Source organism: Lipomyces oligophaga, assembly GCF_038497815.1.
Source record: "Lipomyces oligophaga strain CBS 7107 unplaced genomic scaffold V1516scaffold_7, whole genome shotgun sequence".
In the NCBI taxonomy this organism is placed as follows: Eukaryota; Fungi; Ascomycota; class Lipomycetes; order Lipomycetales; family Lipomycetaceae; genus Lipomyces; species [Lipomyces] oligophaga.
In genome coordinates this window covers 342,121-363,411 of record NW_027117791.1, presented here as the reverse complement: position 1 = coordinate 363,411, position 21,291 = coordinate 342,121, and the positions used below count along the sequence as shown (strand labels likewise).

The window sequence follows — 21,291 nt, the reverse complement described above, 5'->3', positions numbered from 1 at the left end:
CATTTGTCAAGGAATAAAAATAGACCGAATATAAATAGAGATTTTCTTAATTTTACATACATTTATTTTTATCTCTATTTTTTTCCTTTCTTGTATTTATATATTTTGCATAATTATTTTTGCATTTGTAGATAAAAAAATAAGCCCTCAATAGTGAAGAGAATCCAGACTGGGCATCGCCAGATTTGGAATAGTGATAAAGCTGAGACCTCTTGTTTACAATCTTCCTGATCGGGTACTCTGTTTATTTCGCTGGCTGGCTGGTTCATCTCGACGAGACATCCATGCAAAGAAAAGTTTTTCCATGCTATCAATGAAGCTACCGAGATAGAGTAGAACGACATAGCAACATGTGAATAGCAATATATGTCAGTAACTATTCATGCTGAACGTAATGCTTCTGTTACTGAAGCCGAAGAGTCAGACTGGAAATCTGACCATTGCCCATCCAATAGTGCACTCGTTCCAATCAGGTAGCATATGCCATGAGTTTTTTTGCTGTATATTTAATTTCCTTACCGTGTAACAACTTCGTATATTATGTCGGAACTACATGGGGTAACTTTCGACGAAATTTACACTCAACCACAAATGCTTGAGATGCGCTGGCATGGTTCCGCTGGCATGGTTCCTAGTTCACGTCTATATCGATGCAGCTAGATTTACGTGTCTTTAGATAAATCTGCATAAATAGTTAAACAGTGCTCAACTAGCCGGATTATAGGGGCAGACTGCACCGTTCAGACTGAATCTGAATAGGTATTGGATTGGGACTCTACTACTTTTCTATAAGACGGAGTTAACAGGATAAAATGACGATATTATATACGATCGACGCCCTTCAACGTAGAACTGGACTTGTCCTTGGAATTCTTTAAAACAAGTCTAATTTTCTCTATCTAAACAACTAAAAGAATCTCAAAAGATTTCTTCAGACTCTATCCAGGTCAGACGATCAGCAATGAATTGCAAATTTTCTTTCTCACGACACCTGTTCGGTACTCGATCCCTCGGCGTTCCTCTCACGTGATCAATTTTTACCCCGACTATTTCACGTGACGAGGTTGAGATGTGACATTGTATATCTCGGATGCAGAGATCTCGGGGAAGACTTCATGAACAAAAGCACAACGTCTAGATGGCAAAGGAAGCACCGAAAATCGTTCAACAGCCGATGGACGACGTTGCAGTGCAGCCAGAATCTTCTTCTGGCTCCGCGTCTGGTCCGGAGACGTCGCCCATCAGCGTAATGATCTCGCGACTTGCGATCACGCCGATCCCTGCGTGGACGTTTTCGACTGCATGTGAGCACTATTTTGACCCCGAATAATTGGGCAAACTGGACTAACGAACCTCGATAGTGCTTGCAACTACTCCGCGGGCAAGATCAATTCCGGGATATCTGCCTCGGCCTCTGAGCTGTGTTGGGTTCAGCTCGCTCATCGGCCTTGGAGGATACATGATTTTTGATGGCGATCCAGTTAACGGAGGAGGTTTCATCTCAGGTATTTACTACAGTTTTCCCGGCGTCTGCGTCAATACCTTACTCTAAGGTCTCTCAGATAGCTTCTGTCAAGACGATACACTAAAACTAACAAATCAGCTTGGAGTATCATGTATCTTATGGCTAATGGACAGCATGGATTCCGTGCAATCCGCCATCCTTGGGCAGCCGTGCTCAGTCTGGCAGCTGCGGGCAACGCAGCCATGTACGGCAAAGAGTTTTTCTTTCCGGATCCAGATGCCTTGCGAGTCTAATTGTTATCATTGGATGAAATATATTTAAGCTATATCTTACTGTATAATCACAAATCAAATAATATCATCAGCAATCTTTTGTAATCTGATCATCTACATCTTCACATTAAAGATACTTTGGTATACCAGCTCGAAGTCAATTCGTGGCGCAGGAGGTTGCAGTAGCTGTCTCGGGGTCAAACCCACCTATAATTATTACTTCTAAACCTTCAATATTGCCCCATCTAAATCCCCACAATAATTATACTCCCAACCGACGCCCCTTACCAAGGTCGTCGTCCTGAATCTCTTTCCTGATTGATCATGGGCCATCGTCATTGAGGTTTTCTGTAATTTGTCGTCGACTTTCTCCTGAAATTCTGCTACAACTTCACAGTTTCGTCTGGATTTTTGACCTCGGACCCCTTCTTTCTATTACAGTTTTCAGCCGGACTCATTCTGATTCATACAGATCTCGACTAGAATGCATTCAGTAGGCTTGAGCTGGCTGCTCCCGCATCGCCCGAGAAGCCTGGCCTATCTACTTGGGTTCGGTGCGCTGTACTTGGTTCTGTTTGTGGCCGATTTTGTCGCTGCCTCTTCGTCTGAGTCTGCTAAAGATTTCTACGTTTCTTCGTTGCCTGGTGCGCCGTCGAGCGGGTCGCCACGGATGTATGCTGGGTGAGTTGACTTGCGTAGGTCTGGCTGCAAGGCCTTCGTCTGACTGATCTGGTGATGTTTCATCTTAGCTAATGTCCCAGACACATCGAGATCAAGCCGGAACACAATGGCAATATTTTTTTCTGGATGTTTGAGAACGAGCACATTGCTGAGAAGCAGCGAACGGTGATCTGGCTCAACGGTGGGCCCGGTTGCTCATCCATGGACGGAGCCATGATGGAGGTTGGTCCCTATCGTGTTAACAAGGATGGCACATTATATTTCAACGAAGGCCGCTGGAACCAATACTCAAATATGCTTTTTGTCGATAATCCAATTGGAACCGGCTTCAGCTACGTCGACACGGACAGTTATTTACATGAGCTCGACGAGGTATGTATTTAGATTTTATGTGCTATTGCTCCTAGTACTCTTAGTCTTTGTAATTGCTGCTGACTGCTCAGATGACTGCGGACTTCCTGACTTTCATGGACAAGTTTTTCAGCATATTTCCTCAGTATCTGGCCGATGACCTCTACATTGCTGGTGAGTCGTACGCGGGCACTTATATTCCTTATATTGCACAGGCAATTTTGGATAGGAACAGTAATTCCACTTCAACGGACGTGAGATACCCTTTGAAAGGAATTCTCCTAGGCAATGGCTGGATCGACCCTGTCCGGCAGTATCTCTCATACGCTCCGTTTGCTTACCAGAATGGGCTGATCAAGAGCGACAGCACCAGCGCACGCAAAGTCGATGCACAGATTGACAAATGCGTCAAGGACCTGAGCGATAACGGCGTACGGATCACAGTCGACTCTTGCGAAGGCATTCTGGACATCATTTTAGAAGAATCAAAGCTATCGAAGGCAAAAGATAATAAAGTTTGCTACAACATGTACGACGTCCGCAAGTTCGACACGTATCCGGACTGTGGTTCAAACTGGCCTGAGGACCTTGAATCCGTGACCCCATATCTACGGACGGACGAGATTAAGGCTGCCCTTCACATCAATGTTAACAATAAGCCCGGCTGGTCCGAATGTTCCGGTGCCGTCTCCCGCGAGTTTACAGCGAAAAGGTCAAAACCAACTGTTGACCTGCTCCCCGGAATTCTTGAGCAGATCCCCGTGCTTATGTTTAATGGCGACCAAGACATGATTTGCAATCATCTCGGAAACGAAGACCTAATCGGTAAGATGTCCTGGAGTGGTGCAACCGGCTTTGAAGAGGCCGCAGGTGGCGCCTGGGCACCCCGGTTGCCCTGGACATACGACGGCGAGCCTGTAGGATTATACCAGACTGCGCGCAATCTGACCTACGTCTTGGTCTACAATGCTTCTCACATGGTTCCTGTCGATCAGCCTCTGGCTGCGCGAGACATGTTTCACCGGTTTTTGGGGGTCGACTTTTCCCACACTGGTGAAGTCTCGAAAGGCGTTGTCGGTGATGATAATTCGACTACGCCGTCTGACGACAATGACAATGACAGCAGTGATCAGAAGGACGAAAACGACAAAATTAAAGACGCCATGCGGGCTGCTTACTTCCGTGCCGGCGAGCTTGCCCTTGTTATTGTTTCGCTAGCCGCGCTTGGATTTGCTGCATTCTTGCTCTACCAGCGCCGTGTTGCCAGACTTGGTGGTTATCGGACCGTCGGATTTGCCAAGCAAGATACCATGATACGTCTTGAAGATGGCACAACGACCACTGCTGCAGCGGCAGCGGCATTTGGGGATCGGAATTCAAGTTCGACAACTGCTCCTGCTCGTGCGGTAAGCAATCCAAGTCAGTTGAGTCATGGAGAAGACAACGAGTTGGATGAACTTGTTGTTGAGAGCCCACTTGTCACCTCAGATGAGATGGAGCGGAGATTGGTCTACCAAGAGCCTTCTTCGCGATCGTCGGATGAGTTAGGGTCAGAATCGGAGCCGTCGTTGGCTCGGCCGTTGTCAGTGCGGTCGTCGAGTGAAAGTAGGTGATTGTTACTGATGCTTGGTTGATAGATTGTTAAGTGAATGGTAATGCATTGAATTGAACATATTTACATTGTATATCGTATTATCGCTAACTCTGTTATAAATCCATGTAACCTATTATTATTTATCCATATTCTGATTGTACTGTATATTTTTACGTCGATATGGTATATAGGATTTGATAGAGGTACTTTATACTCTATTGTACATTCTATATCCGATTAATAATATCCTCAATTTCCTTAAAATTGTACGCTACATAATTATATATATATTGCCTATTGTGTCAATCTTTCAATCCAATGCAAGCCGATGTATGCCTACTTGTATATATCTAATATATGTTCTAGCATACGTAGCTAATATTCCAAGTAATGATTACATAATCACATCGGATGTGCTGGGAGAGCGTGGCCAGTTGACTTGAATTCTTCTACTGCCATATTTGCGTTAAGTTTATTGCATTATATTATATTCAATTATGTCCATAGATTAATAGGACTATTGCATTTGATTGGATAATATATTGATACAGTTATCACAGAAACATACCGCGATAAACGTCAGACCGTATACGCCTACAACAGACAGCAAGCATAAGAAGGAATTAGGAAGACCAACGAATAGATCACGACCAACAATCAAACCAACAAACTAAATTAAAGAAACTGCAGACAACGTGTAAGTGGGAGACGAATTACTGGTTTATTAGTTCAACGTGCAAGTATTCTACATAACCCGTCCGGCATTGCAAACACTCCGGACTGCATCGCTGAAATTTGTCTTCCCTGTTCCATCTACTAGACATGTCTACTCTATGACCTAGTGATCTTGTCATTTCGTCAATTCATCAATTTTAATTGAATTGAATTGACTGATTGATTGTTGATCGATTGATTATTTGATTGATATAATATCGCGCTGACATTGCGGATTGAGTTGGATATACTGTTACTGGATTTGCGATATTGCTGATTGCAAGTAATTTAGAGCAAATCGCAATGCCGGCCGTCGACGGAACTATTTCTTCGTTTCTGGATGCGATTCAGGAGCCGGATGGTTCTGTCTCGCCCGGAATAAGTCAAATAACTACTACTAATACTGTCACTACCGTCCCAGGACAGACACACGCACAGCACAATTTGAAGGACCTGGCAGTCCCGGAGAACTTCTCGATGGTTGTCCCTGGGATATACCGGAGCTCGTTCCCGCGGGCGGAGAACTTTGAGTATCTCAAGAGCAAACATTTCAAAAGCATTTTGTAAGTTTTGTGCACCCGTATTCCTTTCCCAGCCAACTGTACTAATTTATCAGGGTTCTCGTCCCCGATCCTTATCCGGAGGAAAATATGAAATTCATGAAAGAAAACAACATTCAGTTTTTTCAAGTCGGCATGTCAGGAAACAAAGAGCCGTTTGTGAACGTATCGGACGACACGATCACCAAGGCACTGAAAATAGCAATAAACCCAGCCAACCACCCGCTGCTGATTCATTGTAACCGGGGCAAGCACCGGACAGGATGTTTAGTGGGGTGTATCCGTAAGCTCCAGGATTGGTCGCTGACCATGATTTTTGACGAGTATCGTCGGTTTGCTCATCCTAAAGTCAGACCGCTGGATCAGCAGTTCATTGAACTGTACGACGAACGCGAGGTTGTCTTGCTAGGAAGAGTGTACAAGTGGTTGCCCATCAAGTGGTATTCTGCGAATCCGAAGAGCGGTTCGCATGCTGCTTTTAGAACATGTAATGGGAGTGTGATTGGAAATGCAAATGCAAATGCAAATGCAAATGGAAATAGGAGGATTTCGTCCATGGCGAGTTTAGATTCAGTTAATTTGTGATTAATCCATTATTTTACACTGTTGTACACTACCCTCATTTCCTCCTACAGATACATAATTATAATCATATCACTCCGGACGACCGCCGCGTAACTCGTTTTTCAAAGACCGGGATCGGACTTGACAGCTGCTGTCGGTCAGAAGACCTCGTCGACGATCTTGTCAATCGCATGAATGTTTTCTCATTTGCAATCCTGGGAACCGTGTTGGATGTTGGAGGACTAGAATCAGTAAAAGACCGAGTTCGCATCGAACTACTCTGCAAAGGCGTCCGTAAAATTCTCGGTTGCCGAAGTGCACTGGATTGTCGTCTACGCACCATTTTGTCATCAGCATCATCTTGTTCCCGAGGACTTTCTTGCGCAGGGGGATCCTGATGGAGTCGTTCGCGACGTCGATATCGCTGATCACGCTCCGATGGATTAGCCTCTCTTGCAGACCTCTTCCCATTCGTACTTGGCGTTGCGGATTCGGACACTGATGCGGGCCGGGATTGGGGTTGGGATTGGGCGGAATTCGAATGTGGTGGATCTGTGGTTTTCGACTTTTTGTTTGCCATAACTGAGATTGAGGGAGATGCAATGCTCGCAAGGCTCGTCGAGGCAAAGCTAATTGCCTTATTTGCAAGAAAATCTCCTGACTTTTTATATCCCGCCTCATAATGTGTTTTACCATTCAACTCTGTCCGAGCAGCCTGATTCTGCCATGATAGAAATTGGAAACCATTTCCCTTTCCAAGTTCAGTCTCATTTTGGTTAGGTTCCTGAATGTTTCGTTTTCGCTGTCGCTGACGGTTCGTGCGTCGGGGTTCGTCTTCGGGAGCTGGTGTATCGCGTGGGGTAGATGTTGGCGTCGGTGTCGATGCTGGGGTTTGAGATTTTGTCGAGAGCTCTGTCGTTGTCATGGGAGCCAAATTCAAACATCTGGCCCTGATTGGCGATTCAATACGTGTGCGCCGAATCTCGATATCCTTTTTGAGTTTCGCTTCCCTTATTCCCTTGCTTGCAAGCCATGCGAGCAACTCGTCCAATACTTCGACTTGGTCAATATAACCCCAATCATCTGATCCATTGAACTGGTTTCCCTGATCAGGGATCTCAAGCTTCTTGCGGGAGTCGAGGGTCATCTCTCCGTACGCAGCCATACCGTTTTCAACAAAAACTTTCAAGTCTTCTTCGCTTGGTCCTTGGATCCAAAGACGGCCCATTAAATATCCTTTTGGGCCCAAATCTGTTGGCAAACCGTTGTTTTCAAACCAGTAATATCGATTGTAATACCTATCCCTGCCCAAAGGTCGCATCCTCTGACAGTCGATCCCGCGCAGATCAATCTCAGCCTGCCTAAGCGCAACGTGACATTTCTCGACCTTCTTATGCGCAGTTTCGAGGGAAGACACTAATTTCTTGTAGTCGGCATTTGTCTTCAATAGTTGAGCGTCAACCTCATCTCTTGTTGGTGGTACCTTAGTACTTCGAAGTTTGATCTGGTCAGGTTCTTCCTCTGCATCCTGTGTATCATCAACCTTTGCAGGCAGATATGTCTCGCGCTCTTCATCTAAAGCTCGGATATGCTCCAGCAATGCTTTATGTTCTTTATGTGTATCCAGGCGTTCGCGGCGGATTCGTGTGCTCTCCTCCATGCAGTACTCGATATGGTCTCGGACAACACTACAGTCCCGCACCAACTCGACCAAAATCTGCAATACTTGCAACTTGTCAACGCTACTCAGCTGCTGATATCGGCTCCTGGCTGTCTCAAGCGTAGCAGGCATGTCTAGTGGCGCAACGAAATCAACGATTCTGCTGCACATCTTTGCCCACTTGTCGACGTAGGAAATTGTGTTGAGAATGTTAATTATGATGAGTTCCATACTCCCCCCAACAAATAAGCATCGCTGAAGTCGCTCTTTCCAGCCTCCTTCGCGCCAGCGCGTCATTTCTTTCAATCGATTGCTTGCTTCCTCGTCTTCATAGTCATCATCATCATCATCATCATCATCTTGTCCTTCGTCCTGATTGTCTGTTTCTTCACCTTCAGAAACTTCAATCGAATTTTCGGTCGACTCAGCCGGATTCGAACCTTCCTTCGCCTGAAAATTCGTTGGCAGATCAATGACCAATTCAGGAGAATCTCGATCGACTATGAGCTTTAGCAAACAACAGTGAATCTCTACAAATAGTTCGCAAGGATGTTCGTCGATATACGGATGGAGCAAACATCCCAATAAGTCGTCAAACGAGAAGGGATCAATGGTCAACGGTTCATGAAAAAAATTGAGAAATGTCCAAACCTCCAATAAAGAAGAAATGCAAGACTGAGGAAACATAGATTCGATTTTGAAGTGCGGCCGCGTGGATGGCGGATCAAGCAGTGGAATTAGGTCCAGGTCTTCAAACGAGACAGGTCGCTTGTTTGTAGCCGCTTGTAATTGTCGTTCGCGCTCCCGATTTTGTTGTGCTTCCTGTTGCTGTTTTAGATGCTGCTGCTTACGTTCAAGCTGCAAGCGCTGCTTTTCTTGTTTGCGTTGCAATTTCAGTTCACGCTTTTCTCGAGCTATCCGTTCCCGTTCGGCTTGGCGCGAGGCCTGAGCAGCTTGCCGTTTTTGCTCTCGAGTCGGCTTGCGCGACAAAACTGTTGGTGACACCGGAGGAGTATGAACTGAAAGGGGGTTGTCGGTAGGCGCGTGATGGGTCGGAGAAGAGTGTGCAGGAGCAAGATGGGCAGAAGGAATATGAGACGGGCTAGTGATATTGTTCGCTTTTGAAGAAACTGATTTTTCAGAAAGTTTTCCAGATATCGATTTATCAGAAATAGTACTGTCCAAAATAAGTTTATCAGGCTTGCTAGAGGGCAATGCGGATTTAGACGAATTATATCGTAGATGGGGAGGAAGAGCAGTGTCGATGCGATACAGATGAGCATATTTCGGCTTCACAACCCAAGGCGCACCGGCCCAAGGATCCCTTGAAGAAGCATTTTTGATAAAAGTCCTGAGCATTGATTTCGAAAAGCGCTTCCGGTCACGGGAAAGCTGGGAGCCGTCGACAACATCCTCCTGGCCGTCACGGCCGTGGCCAAGCATTTCGACACGGTACTTGGCGTAAGCTGGTCGGGCCTGGCCATTGGGCAGAAGTATTGCGTTAAACTGGGCCTTTTCGCGGATGACAACCTCTAGCTTGTCATTATGGATGAGGGCAAAAGCGTGTTCACCTGGATAGAAGTCGGACTTGAAAGTCTCGTAGACCTCGTCGACAAGATGGTCAAGACGCGGGGTAGTTGAGAACTGGAGGCGACGAAGAACGGGCTCTTTAAGAGATTCGGGAAACAAACTGTCGACACTGCGAGAACCCGAAATTTCTGAATCAAGCGCGTCCCAATAAGACATGTTGGAATGACCTGTGAGCTCGCAAACAAATCTGTGTTGGTTGTAGAAGTCCAGACGACGCAGATAGGCATCGTAGTCGAGAAAGTATTCACCGGTCCGCTGGATATACCAGACGCCTATTGTCGGACTCAGATTTTCTGCGTCGGGGGCGGGGAGCGGTCTGACGATCTTCCGCTTGAACAGCACCTATACACGTTAGACAGGGTGGATGGGGGCGCAGACGAAGAGAAGGAATGGAAGCAGGAGCAGGCCAAGGTGATCTTGGCCGATCTGCAAGTCGCGATGGAAACAGAAGAGCAAACATAAATAGAAGCGCCAACGCAATAGATGCGAACTTGTAGCCCCGCAAGGGCAATAACAACGTACCATGAGAAGGAGGAGTGGTTGACCCACGGCGCGTAAGATTATTTGTTGATCAAAGGAGCAGAAATACGAAGTCGATGACGAACGAAACAGGAAAAAACAGGGGATTCTAGCAGATCCAACCAGCCGAAACTCAGCAAAAATCGAACAACAATGAGCAGCTCGCAGTACTCGTCTGGCTCTTGCTAATCCGGGCGGGTGTGAAGACAACCAAAACCCGCTGGCTCCGGCCAAACAGGAAATGGTCGAGGTTGGGAAAGATTCCCAGTTCCCACGGACGAGAACCGCGTCGAGTTAACTATGAGGAAACGCAGTTCTGGCCACACAGAGACTGCACCACATGGTATAATTGTCTAATTTTGGGATATTCTATTGTTCATCTCTATCTCCTTCCATTTTTATCTTTTTTATTGCATATCTCTGATCAGCTTCCCCTCCATCCTTTCATCTTGTCCGCCATCTTGAGTCCCTTCTTCGTCTAAAGCGATGACCGCACGAGCCGCACATCAAGCCGCAGTCACGTGGACCACAGCGCTTGCGGCGTTCCGCGTGCTCTTAGCCCTGACCCGTACCCAAGCCCGTACCCAAGCCCTCACCCTAACTATCGACAAGGCAATACAATGCGACCTGGATATAAGGAATTGAGAGCAACATCTAGACGACTTATTGATTACTTTAGGCTGAGAAAATTCCATAATGCCGTCCAAAACCTCGCGATTAGAAATCCTTGTACTAGCTGGCCAATTGCACGTGATGGGAGTCGACATCACCTGTAAGGATATGGCTGCGCACTCCGAGCCGACCTGTGGGTGTCTTTGTCAAGGCATATACTGACAAATTCAAGGGTCTATAGCTATTCATCTTTATACGGATCTATTGGTATGGGTTAGAGGTTGAGGAAGGCGTACTAGATCAGTTACATATACAAATCATGTATTGAAGGAATATATATTTCAAAATCAGTCGAGAGAATAGATGATGTATATTGCGGGTGTATACCAGGACATAGTCGCGGAATATTAAGAGTTTTTAGATTTTTAAGCAAAAGATTTTTCTTTGTAATCTCTCTTGTAACGAAAGTCGCTCTTAAACGGTTACCCCAGAATGTAGACTAATCCGTTCTGTACAGCTATTAGCTTTTTTCCGAATTGGCATTGGTTTTATGGTCGTTTATTGAAGTACTGTTAAGACAAATTAGCAGAGCACTGTAGAATTGATAATATGAGTTAAGAGAGAGCGAAAAATTGAGCGTTCGCTGCTGGATCAAGTTTGTCCAATGCTACCAACGGATTCTGCCGTAAACTCGAGTTAAAGCTTCTGTTTCCCGTCGGATCTTAAACTGATGTAGAATAAAGATTGTCAAATGTTTGTCAAGCTGGCCATATTTGAATGGCCGACTCTTCGGATTTGTCTGAAACAAGTGAGTCATTGAGTCCCAGTTTTTTGCAAATAGCATCGGCATTTTATTTTACAATTACATCTACACATTCACAATTTTGGATAATATATCAAGACCTTGAATTTTAAAAAAGCCTACTAATGACTAAATTTGGCATACCAACTTAGGAAACGTGAAGTTTATTGATCTTGGAAGTTAATTTTCACCCAATGTTAGGTCTTTCATATTCCTGCTGAAGTTTTGAAGCACCATCGACTACCATCCATATCCATTTCAGTTGGTACAATATCTCAGTATTTGCCTTCCTTACGTGACTCCACACGACCAAACTAATATTATTTAACCTGATCGAAATATATATCCAAACTAGTTTTCCTCTGTTTATTGCCTGTATAGTATGTAGGCGCAGCTTCTATATATATTCAATATCACAAGCATGTTCGCGTTCTGACTGGCCGATATACACGCGCACATCAAGCTGCAGTAGCTTGAGTGTCGTTGCAGCCATTTGTCTGAATAGTTAAGGATGGCATCACTGTAGCTTCAGATTAAAGGTCACTAATAGATATTGAGCCGATTAAATTAACGTTGCGTAAGTTGATGTCGATGTCATGGAGCAAATCAACCTCCCCTTGTCACGCCTTCCTTAGATTCTATTTTGATCCCGCGCAATCGCTCCTCAACATCCGAGAACTCAGAAACGGCGTTCTTTTCCTTTGACTGTGCCTCACTCTTGCCACCGTCCTTTTCCACCTCTTGTTGGACTTCTGCGTCAATATCAGATAGATCACCCGCAGGCACGTCAGTCTCCTCGCACCCGCACTTATATCGTTCCCCGATCTCGTTACAGTCAAAGATCTCTTTCCCCAGGCGAGCGTTGACCTGATTATGTATGTGGCATCCCCATTGCGAGGCCGCGATACGGCCCGACGTCTGCGGAGGAAACTGCTTCAGCAGTTTCTGGAAGTGTGCAGCACACTCTCCGCAAGGATAAACTCGCGAAAACAAGTAGATGTACGACGACAATGCTTCGCGCTCTTCAGCCGTCGGCCGCTCAGGATATCGGGCCAAAATAGTGTGCAACAGTTTCCAGCTGGCACGGCCGAGCTCTGCCTTGATCGTCTCGTTGCCCAGATGTGGCATGATCGGCCCTCCCATCGACACTTTCCGCGTGCCGACCGGAACTGGACCACCCAGAGGATCGTATTCAGTGGCATCCGATAGCTCAATCTTTGTCCGGCTCCGTACCCCAGAAACGCTGCTACTGGCTCCGCCGGCGCCTTCTCCTCTCATGCCCGTCACTAGTAGTGCCAGCACAACCACCAAAAGCACGACTGCGCCCATAGTCGTTGCTGTTCTTCTGCGATTCACTCCTCGTGCCATTCTGTAATATCTTATGATCTTACTTCTTGTACTATTTATTATATCTCTTTAATAAATCGACAATCTAATGCCATTTGTTCATTAATCATAATCTGGATCTTCCGAGCGAACAAGCCGCCCCTGCCCATGCAATAGTGATTACATAATGGAGGCTGACCTCACACTAAGCAATACGTGTTGAGTCTGAAACAATCTCCTCAAAAATGGCATCTACGCAAGTTGAAAACAAATGATTACGTCGTCTTCCCGTAAATCCACAGATATTTATTTAGCATTCACCGGTAATTGCAGTTACCGGGAAGAACCAGCGGAATTAAGGGACCGTAGAAATATTAATACAGAATCTGAAGTAGTTGAACACTTGAACTGAACTTGTAGAATCAAAAAAATCTCACACTCAAAATGAAAATCATCAAAGGAAGATAAACGAGCATAGATCAACTATATTGACCAATCGACGCTCGCAATCGGCCAGAAAAATATTAATTTATTTTTGTGTTAATTGCCAATAGGAAGAATCATTTTTACGAATCCAGCAGCAAAGAGAACGACGAAGGACCGTCACAGCGAATTTCCTTACTTCAATCCGAAACCACTGACTGAAATAGTGGTATTGATTGAAGGGATCGCCTTACAGCATATAACAGAATAAAAAGCACGCTTTTGACAGGAGATGACTTTGACGCTACTCATAAGTCCAATATGCTATTGTAGCCAAATCGAATTGAGGATCTGAATATGCTTCAAACATGCCTGTTTTGACGATATGCAGTTGCTACCGACCATCACAATCGGGAAACCCTAAAGTCTTCCCGCCAGTTGACTTGAAATGATAATAATGATATAATAAAAAAACTAGTAAAATACAATAATATATACAGTTATTCATTGCTCTCTACAACTTCATCGGCATTCACATGTCGCAACAAGGTCCGTCGTTTCAAATCTTCCCAACTATCGACCAGAGGCGCCCCCGAACGCTGCAGAAAGTTGAACAAGTCGCCGTCAAACACACCCGAACCTTCAGATGAACCTTCGTGTTCTGATTCGTGAATCTCTTCAGAGGATTCTTCGATTGTAGTTGCCGGATTAGGGGCTTCTGCTCCAGAACTCGATCCCGATTCAATATTAGATCCTCCAGACGATGTACCGGAAGATGTCGATACAGATATAGACGTAGATGTAGATTTATTCGCTTCCTCTTGTTCATGTTCCTCTGTATTAGCATCCTCCTTCTTGCCTGAATCAAGCTCAGGCTTATAATCCTCTTCTCCCCCACCAGAAACAAGACCCGGATGTTCTAGTACCTCAGTTTCGGCGAGTAACAGCTCATCGTCCTCGACTAATTCCGCATTGCGCATCCATCTCCGACGTCTCGTATACTTTCCGAAAGCGTCCTCCTTCGATGGTTTCTTCCATGTATTGTCGTAATACAGCCATCCCTCGTCGCCGGCGTTTCCTTCGTCGATACGCCAATTATCGTCAATCCAGCGCCATTTCATTCCTGAACCTTCCGCGTCCGGTAATGCAAACTCGGATGGTTCAGAGCACTCGTTGAGAAACTCGTCTGTCCACGCAGTCCGTTCGTATGCTAATAGATTGTCTGTCCAGCCGATCCCTAGCCACTTGCGCTGATTCTCGTAGACAACGTATGTGAATCTTACTGATTCGGACTTAGCTCCAGCCCGTCGTTTAAATCCGGACCTCAAGCCTGATAAATTGCTACTACTACTGATGCCGGCACCACCAAGAGCAGAGGAATAGCTCTTGCCGCTACCACCAGCCTTGAGCTCGACTTCAGGTCCGGAATTTCCTTGCTCCCCGGCCTCGTTGATCTTGCCCGGTCTCGATCCTGGCCGCCCGCTTCGCGAAGATTTATTCCGTTGTGTGAAATCAAGGCCTGTAAGGAAAAAAGTCGCTGATCTTACAGACCGTGATCGCCACAGCATTGTCCGAGTTACTCGGGCTGGCAACGAGTGATATGTCAAAACCAGTAAGCCGACAATCAAAACAAGTGTCCTTGGCGCGATGATCCTGATCATTAAAAATATATACACCGGTGTCAAAAACATTGCCGTGAATAGTAAACGCGTCAAGTCCCGATGTGTCATGGACATGCTCGTGATGGGTGCGAAAAACATGTCTAAACGGGTCGTCAGAGTAGATAGTCTGTGAACGATCGCATCCAAAGTTGGATGCTCGTCTTCCTCTGAAAGTATGTTAGTTCGATTCAGCTCCTGATACATCTCACACACTCACCTTGATCCACTTTCGCATTGACATACAAATACACGGTCAACCCGCCAGCAACGGCCAAGTGGCCCATGTAAACAACCACGGTCTCCCAATGCAAAACAAGAAAGGTCCAACCGGCAACCAGTAAAAATGATGCCCAGGTGTCGTCAGACGTCCAAGTGATTAGTGCCATGTAACGATCCGCCGCGACCAGATATGGATATGCCAAAGACAGCGCTCTTGTGATTGTTGGCGGCGTTTGTGCCAGTAGTGCGGACGTCTGTCGCACATGGCTAGAGTCTGGCGACACAAATGTCGCATAAGTAGATGTGGACGATACCGCTGTAGTAGCTCCTCCTGTTCCCGTTCCTGTTCCCGCTGACGATCCAGATAGTGTAGCTGTTGCGGTAGCTGTAGCACTCGATGCAATCGGCGCAACAGCCTGCGCAGTGTTTGGCGACGACATAGACATTAACCAAGGCGTCTCAAGCGCGGCCATATAGCGCTATCATCGCTATTTCAGCTATTCTGAGTTAAACAATAAGAGGGATATCAGTGATAAAATGAAAATAAACTGAAAACATCCATAACACCTCGGCTAATCTGGGCTTCTGTCCCCGGCTTTGGCGGGTCATATTTTCCGGTCATGTGACACATGATGTCACATTCAAATATTTTGATCATGTGATCTCATTTGACGATCTCAACAGATCCATATGCAGAACTACATATATAATAAGGCAGGCAGGATACGTCTGTATAATTTTTCTTACTTGTAAAATGTCTACAAGATATAGGAAGATACAGTCACAAACTCCACCACGGCAACAAGTTAAAAAAAAGGAGATCACTACTCAGATCTCCCCCAAATCTGATTATGAAGGAACGAAAGACCTGATCCGAACCACGCTTACAATAATCGCAATCAATTTTCTTCTGTCCTACTATATCACCGGTACTTGGTGGTGGACTTACGATTCAAAACTATTTCAAATTAGATACCTCAAGTTTTTGCTCCTTCGGATATCAAGTTATCTACGACTACCCCAACTAGTCAAACCTGCTCTGTCTTTGGTATATCCAAGTTCATCAACTCTGTTCACGGCTACATTTTTCAATTTCACGTACCCAAGGACATTCACCGATTCGTCATTATCCATATACTCGGGCTTAGATCCGAAGTTACCGATATATGTGGCAATCAATGGGTCCGTTTTCGACGTATCCCAGAACGCTGCTACATATGGACCGGGAGGACCCTACAATATTTTTGCCGGGCGTGACGCAACGCGGGCTTTTGTTACGGGCTGTTTCACATCGGATCTGACTTTCGATTTGCGCGGTCTGAGCGCGGAAAAAGTCGAGAATGACATTAAACATTGGCATAGTTTTTTTGCAAATAACCCGAGATATTGGTATGTGGGTCAAGTTGTCCATGATCCGATTCTGGGACCGCCGCCAGGCCCTTGCCAGTCTCGGGCCATTCAGCAGAAACCTGGAGTCCGTTCGAAAGGGAAGGTGGTGTAGTTACTTCTCAATATTTCTTGCATCATTTTTATTAGAATATCATATTGTTCGAATCGACCGCGATTTACCGTGTTTCCGAATTTGCTGATCCATAATAGTTCGCAAATGATGGCATCCAGACATAGCCGCCGCCATCATTGGCTCCAATTTATCAAATTGAACGCGAGTTTCAAGATGTAGCAGCAGCACTTTCCGCGATTCTCCGAGTGTTGCCATGGTTAGGAACGGCATATCATTTTCCTCTATTCTATTTAAGTCTGTAAGGTTAGAAAGTGTGTTTAGCAAACAGGGAACAAGAAATGCTTACCTAATAGCACGTCTTTGTCGTAAATCCCGGCAGTACTTGCACAAACATAGTCATACATTGGAATTCCAGCGTCGATTAACGCCAGGGTAGTTGCATTGACACATGCCTGCAAAACACCACCATCTTGCTCTAGAATGTATAGACTGATTTCGATCTGCGACCTGGGTGCTAGATGACGCATGACTGCTTCATCGAAGATATGCTGGATCGTCACACACATTTCCATGATCCGACTATCATTTTGGCTCCGCTTTCGACGCTCGATTGTGCTGAACGGCGCTATCGTTGCTTTCACGGAAATAGTTGCCTGTTCGGCGCTGACTGTTACATTCTGTCCAACTCCTCGAACAGGTTCTGCGGGTCCGATGACGTTGCAAATTACCTTTGTGTTGCCCTGCTCGATAATTGAAGATCCATCTGTTGTACTTGGATGTGTATTTATTCCGCAACGTACATGGCGAGCTTCATTCCATCGTCGACCATCTATTGGTTAGTCTCGTTCTTAGTCGATTTTGGTCGTAGATTGGTTACCTGCACGTAGACCTTCCGGTGAATAGATTTCTAACCTTGACATGGCAATGATGTCTTGAACTTGGAGTCTAGGTGATTATATATTGTTCACTCAGACCAGTTCTATTCATTCAGATTGACTCTATTCTCTAATGGCTAATTCAGATGTCCTTACTTCGACGTTCTGCTCTCATTCATTCAGCAAGCTAACAGTTTTCTTCTCCCAACTGGCTCGAACTGGTAGTGTTATTATGTAATCACTTATTCGACAACCTATATGCACATACAGAGTGCATTAATTATATATTAAGCGTCGCATTGCTTAATTTTGGAATTGAACACATTTCAACTATCTTAAGCGAATAGTTACTATAGTATTTTACATTTTACGTCTATTATTACATTAGGTCCAGCTAAGTGGAAGATTAGATAGTTAATTTTACATCACTGCATTGTTACACTAATGGATTGTTATAATATTATTGTAATTTTTTAATATATTTTCTATTTTGTATCCATATGTAGTCACAAAAATATACACTTATCATGTTTCGATTACATAATTACATGTGATTGGGACAGCTTTAGTGGGTCTTGTCCATGATCAACAATTGATCCAGCTGTCCTTCCCTACATACGGAACAAATTCTCAACAAGAATTAGATAATAGCTCGAATCGTCTCGATTGATTCACAACATATCTTCACCTGCTGTTAGGCTTTATTTTCTTTTTTTTCACGACTAATTAAGTCCAGTTGCGCCCGAGTGCAGTTCACAAGATCAGCACAGCACCACGACACTGATTTTGACTTCGATTTCAATTCCAATTTCAATTCCGAGCATCCTCAAGATTGATCATGGAATCTACATTCAAATCCTTAGTTTCGCAACAGCAAGATGAAGACATCGTTTTGCCTTCCTATCTTGCGAACACGGCGTACGCAGAACATTTGGCGAATGCAGCAGCCAACTCGGCCAGCCAACTTCAGCAACAATCTCCCGGATCGACTACAAGCTCGGCAAATACCATCAACAGCATTACAAGCCATGTAGACCATGACCAGAAATTTTCTGCTAATGTCTATTCAAACCACTCTAGTTTTGGGTCCGCTAGCGGATGTCAAACGCCTGCAGTTTCCGCCGCAAGTTCAGTTGACCCCTCGTCGACTACGGCGTCTTCTTCATATCCCCCGTCGTCATTGCTCACCCATCGGCCTGCACCCCTACCTTCTTGCTGGAGTCCGGTTGGTATTTCTCAGACTTTGGAGCTGCGGTCCTCAAACACCGAAGTCCGGTTTACGAGCTCGATCGGCGGGCCCGGTACGGAGCAAGATACCGCTGCAGCAGTGAGGACCGACAATCCGATCCCGCTTGAATGCGGTCTGTTCTATTTTGAGATCGAAATTATCTCGAGCGGTCGCAATGGTTTCATTTCTATAGGATTTTCTGGGCCGAAAGTGGCCCTCAACAAGCTTCCTGGCTACGTACCTGACTCTTGGGGATATCATGGAGACGACGGAAACAGCTATACGAGCCAGAGTAGTGGTCGCCCTTACGGTCCACAGTTCACGACGTTGGACATCATTGGTTGTGGAATTGACTTTCACACGAATTCCGCGTTTTATACTAAGAATGGACTCCCATTGGGCGTTGCCTTTCGTAATATTTCGTTTACTTCTCCAATTCGTCCCTCTGTCGGTCTGCGCAGTCACGATGCGCATGTGCGCGCCAACTTCGGCCAGAAGCCGTTCGCGTTCGACGTCGACGCATACATGCGCGACCAGAAAGCCGCCGTATACAATCAGATCAACTCGTATACGATTCCAATGTCAGTGGAGCTGTTCCGATCGTTGTCTGGTGACCCCCCTTCGGGCTTGGCCATGTCCACATCCACGGCTTCTTCGTCTTCCGCGTCTGGTGGGTCGCAGATCAACCAAGTTGCAGTCAACGAGGCTGCACTCGGTCGGACTATACATCAGTTGATCACCTCCTATTTGAATCATAATGGATATATCTCCACCGCCTTGGCATATACTGAGGATGTCCAGAGAGAATCCGCACCGCTAGCGAACAGTTCTGCAGCTGTTGATATCGAACTGATCAAACAGGACCCAGATGCGGGCAAGCGGCAAAAAATCCGTGCAGCCGTTCTTGATGGGAACATCGACCATGCTTTGAAATTAACCGATTTATATTTCCCTGGGCTGTTTAAGACTAACGAGCGCATTTTGTTTGAGCTGGAATGCCGCAAGTTTTTGGAGCTCATGCGGTCGTATGCGCTAGCGTTATCTCATGAAGCATCTGCTGACGAAGAGGATTCGCATATGGAGGACGCAGATGACGCAGATGATGGCGACGATAATGACGGAGAAAGCCTCGAACGTCCAATTCCTGTTTCCTCTGGTGACTTACTAGTCGAGCTCTTATCTTACGGCCAGTATCTTCGCGAACGGTACTATTCTCAGAGCTGGCCATGCGACGACACAATGCTATCATCGGCGTCATCACCATCAGCCTCCTCTGCATTGTCATCGACAATACATGCCGAGTCTGTTCTACGAGATATATTTGCGCTGATGGCATACTCGGACCCGCTGAACTCATCGATCGCACATTTACTGTCAGAGTCTGGTCGATCTATTGTCGCCGAAGACTTGAATTCGTCGATCTTAGTATCGCAAGGCAAATCTCGTGTGGCACCGCTGGAATACCTGACTCGTCATTTAACTGTTCTTGTTCATGAGCTAGCGCAGCAGCAAGATGGTGGTATGGCCGCGTTTATTAATGTTCGTAATGACTTTTTATCGCAATAGCATTTTGTCTTTCGTGGTTTGTCCGCGGTCTTGTTTTGGTTGGGTCGGCGTATAGGCAGTTATACTGGTTTGAATTCAGTCTTTTGGTTTACTAATATTATTTACTATTCACTCTCCGCTATCTAGTTATAGTATTATGTTGCACTGTTTTTTTCACTATTCACTTCTTCGATTCCTTTTATTTTAGATATTGGTATTCAGTTCTTTACCATGAATGCAGCCAGTGCATTAATACAGCAGTAAAACAGCGTGAGAATAGCATATGGGATGTATGATGACTTGTCACTCTTTAATACACCTCTTTTCTACAGTAACTATATGAAACTAGTACTATATCATACCATACGAGCACTATTTGATGTATATCTAGACTCCATTATATGCGACCTACACCAAAAACCATGAGGAAAGAAAATCTCAATGAGATGGCTTGTGGAGAGGAGTCGACAAAACTGTTGGGCACTCAGTCCATAGGATAATGACAGAATTGTACGAGTCTAGACTGTAGCAAGACAGATATTGTATTCCTCTCTTCTATCCACAACCAGAGACAATCATATAACTTTTAAATGCGCTTGGAGGAAAATTGGAAATTTATCTACTGGTTTGATCTCAGAACTGATATTTGAAGTGATGATGTCCTACACATCATACACAAAAAAGAAGCAAATGAGACGATCTTCTTGCAATTTTGGAAAGCGATGAAATTTCAAAAGTTGCGTCCAGACTACACCAATTCTACTTTAAGATATAGTCATAAATCAATAATCATATGTAATTGTAATCATAGCTACTCCCGCACAAAATTCAATGTCATAAATTCCCTCTTAAATTCCTTATACCGCTCATAACCGGAGCAAAAATAATCATCAAAAGTTATCCAATACACGCCAGACATAATAAGATATCAAAAATATAAAAGTTGAAGGTAAAAGTAATCCAGACAAGTCCCGTATACTTTCTGCGTACTGGACTCTTGTGCAAAAGTATATGTTGTCTCTGGTTATGTATATATATAAGTGTGTTCGCCAAAGGTCAAAGATTATCCTCCCTAAATGCTTTCAAGATGAATCTTGAGAATCTCGATAAATTCTGTATATGTACGAGAAAATGGTCAAACTCTTGCGCGTTTTCAATCAAAAAATAA

The 21,291-nt window shown here is 45.1% G+C and overlaps 9 protein-coding genes across 9 annotated transcripts; 5 read left to right on the top strand and 4 right to left on the bottom strand.

The window, feature by feature from the left end:
• Nucleotides 1-1,077: 1,077 nt before the first annotated feature.
• On the top strand, nucleotides 1,078-1,940 carry V1516DRAFT_679763 (uncharacterized protein). The gene is made up of 3 exons (XM_066922984.1): nucleotides 1,078-1,304; nucleotides 1,362-1,505; nucleotides 1,604-1,940. The coding sequence occupies exons 1-3, from the start codon at nucleotides 1,139-1,141 to the stop codon at nucleotides 1,756-1,758; spliced, it is 465 nt and encodes a 154-aa protein (XP_066775620.1). The 5' UTR covers nucleotides 1,078-1,138; the 3' UTR covers nucleotides 1,759-1,940.
• A 78-nt stretch (nucleotides 1,941-2,018) lies between these two features.
• V1516DRAFT_679761 (Alpha/Beta hydrolase protein) lies at nucleotides 2,019-4,635 on the top strand (the record flags this gene model as incomplete). Its single annotated transcript, XM_066922983.1, has 3 exons — nucleotides 2,019-2,418; nucleotides 2,499-2,790; nucleotides 2,862-4,635. Coding segments are annotated over exons 1-3 (2,006 nt in total), but the record flags the coding sequence as incomplete, so codon positions are not given.
• Nucleotides 4,636-5,141: 506 nt separating this feature from the next.
• On the top strand, nucleotides 5,142-6,254 carry V1516DRAFT_513593 (tyrosine phosphatase family-domain-containing protein). The gene is made up of 2 exons (XM_066919141.1): nucleotides 5,142-5,640; nucleotides 5,694-6,254. The coding sequence occupies exons 1-2, from the start codon at nucleotides 5,381-5,383 to the stop codon at nucleotides 6,220-6,222; spliced, it is 789 nt and encodes a 262-aa protein (XP_066775618.1). The 5' UTR covers nucleotides 5,142-5,380; the 3' UTR covers nucleotides 6,223-6,254.
• A 545-nt stretch (nucleotides 6,255-6,799) lies between these two features.
• V1516DRAFT_615285 (ATP-utilizing chromatin assembly and remodelling N-terminal-domain-containing protein) lies at nucleotides 6,800-9,793 on the bottom strand (the record flags this gene model as incomplete). The annotated part of the gene is made up of 2 exons (XM_066919337.1): nucleotides 6,800-8,769; nucleotides 9,040-9,793. Coding segments are annotated over 2 exons (2,724 nt in total), but the record flags the coding sequence as incomplete, so codon positions are not given.
• A 2,197-nt stretch (nucleotides 9,794-11,990) lies between these two features.
• On the bottom strand, nucleotides 11,991-12,829 carry V1516DRAFT_654929 (ERV/ALR sulfhydryl oxidase domain-containing protein; the record flags this gene model as incomplete). Its single annotated transcript, XM_066920311.1, has 2 exons — nucleotides 12,171-12,829; nucleotides 11,991-12,122 (listed from the first exon to the last, which is right to left on the bottom strand). The coding sequence occupies exons 1-2, from the start codon at nucleotides 12,750-12,752 to the stop codon at nucleotides 11,991-11,993; spliced, it is 714 nt and encodes a 237-aa protein (XP_066775616.1). The 5' UTR covers nucleotides 12,753-12,829.
• A 489-nt stretch (nucleotides 12,830-13,318) lies between these two features.
• V1516DRAFT_513562 (integral peroxisomal membrane peroxin-domain-containing protein) lies at nucleotides 13,319-15,695 on the bottom strand. The gene is made up of 2 exons (XM_066919140.1): nucleotides 15,012-15,695; nucleotides 13,319-14,961 (listed from the first exon to the last, which is right to left on the bottom strand). Exons 1-2 carry the CDS (start codon nucleotides 15,484-15,486, stop codon nucleotides 13,634-13,636), a joined length of 1,803 nt encoding a protein of 600 aa, XP_066775615.1. The 5' UTR covers nucleotides 15,487-15,695; the 3' UTR covers nucleotides 13,319-13,633.
• Nucleotides 15,696-15,767: 72 nt separating this feature from the next.
• On the top strand, nucleotides 15,768-16,514 carry V1516DRAFT_628653 (cytochrome b5-like heme/steroid binding domain-containing protein; the record flags this gene model as incomplete). Its single annotated transcript, XM_066919851.1, has 2 exons — nucleotides 15,768-15,994; nucleotides 16,073-16,514. The coding sequence occupies 2 exons, from the start codon at nucleotides 15,768-15,770 to the stop codon at nucleotides 16,512-16,514; spliced, it is 669 nt and encodes a 222-aa protein (XP_066775614.1).
• Nucleotides 16,304-17,517, bottom strand: V1516DRAFT_679748 (ribosomal protein S5 domain 2-type protein). Its single transcript, XM_066922982.1, has 3 exons — nucleotides 17,353-17,517; nucleotides 16,822-17,304; nucleotides 16,304-16,771 (listed from the first exon to the last, which is right to left on the bottom strand). Exons 1-3 carry the CDS (start codon nucleotides 17,393-17,395, stop codon nucleotides 16,554-16,556), a joined length of 744 nt encoding a protein of 247 aa, XP_066775613.1. The 5' UTR covers nucleotides 17,396-17,517; the 3' UTR covers nucleotides 16,304-16,553.
• A 671-nt stretch (nucleotides 17,518-18,188) lies between these two features.
• V1516DRAFT_628655 (concanavalin A-like lectin/glucanase domain-containing protein) lies at nucleotides 18,189-20,144 on the top strand (the record flags this gene model as incomplete). Its single annotated transcript, XM_066919852.1, has 2 exons — nucleotides 18,189-19,188; nucleotides 19,276-20,144. The coding sequence occupies 2 exons, from the start codon at nucleotides 18,189-18,191 to the stop codon at nucleotides 20,142-20,144; spliced, it is 1,869 nt and encodes a 622-aa protein (XP_066775612.1).
• Between the last annotated feature and the right edge of the window lie 1,147 nt (nucleotides 20,145-21,291).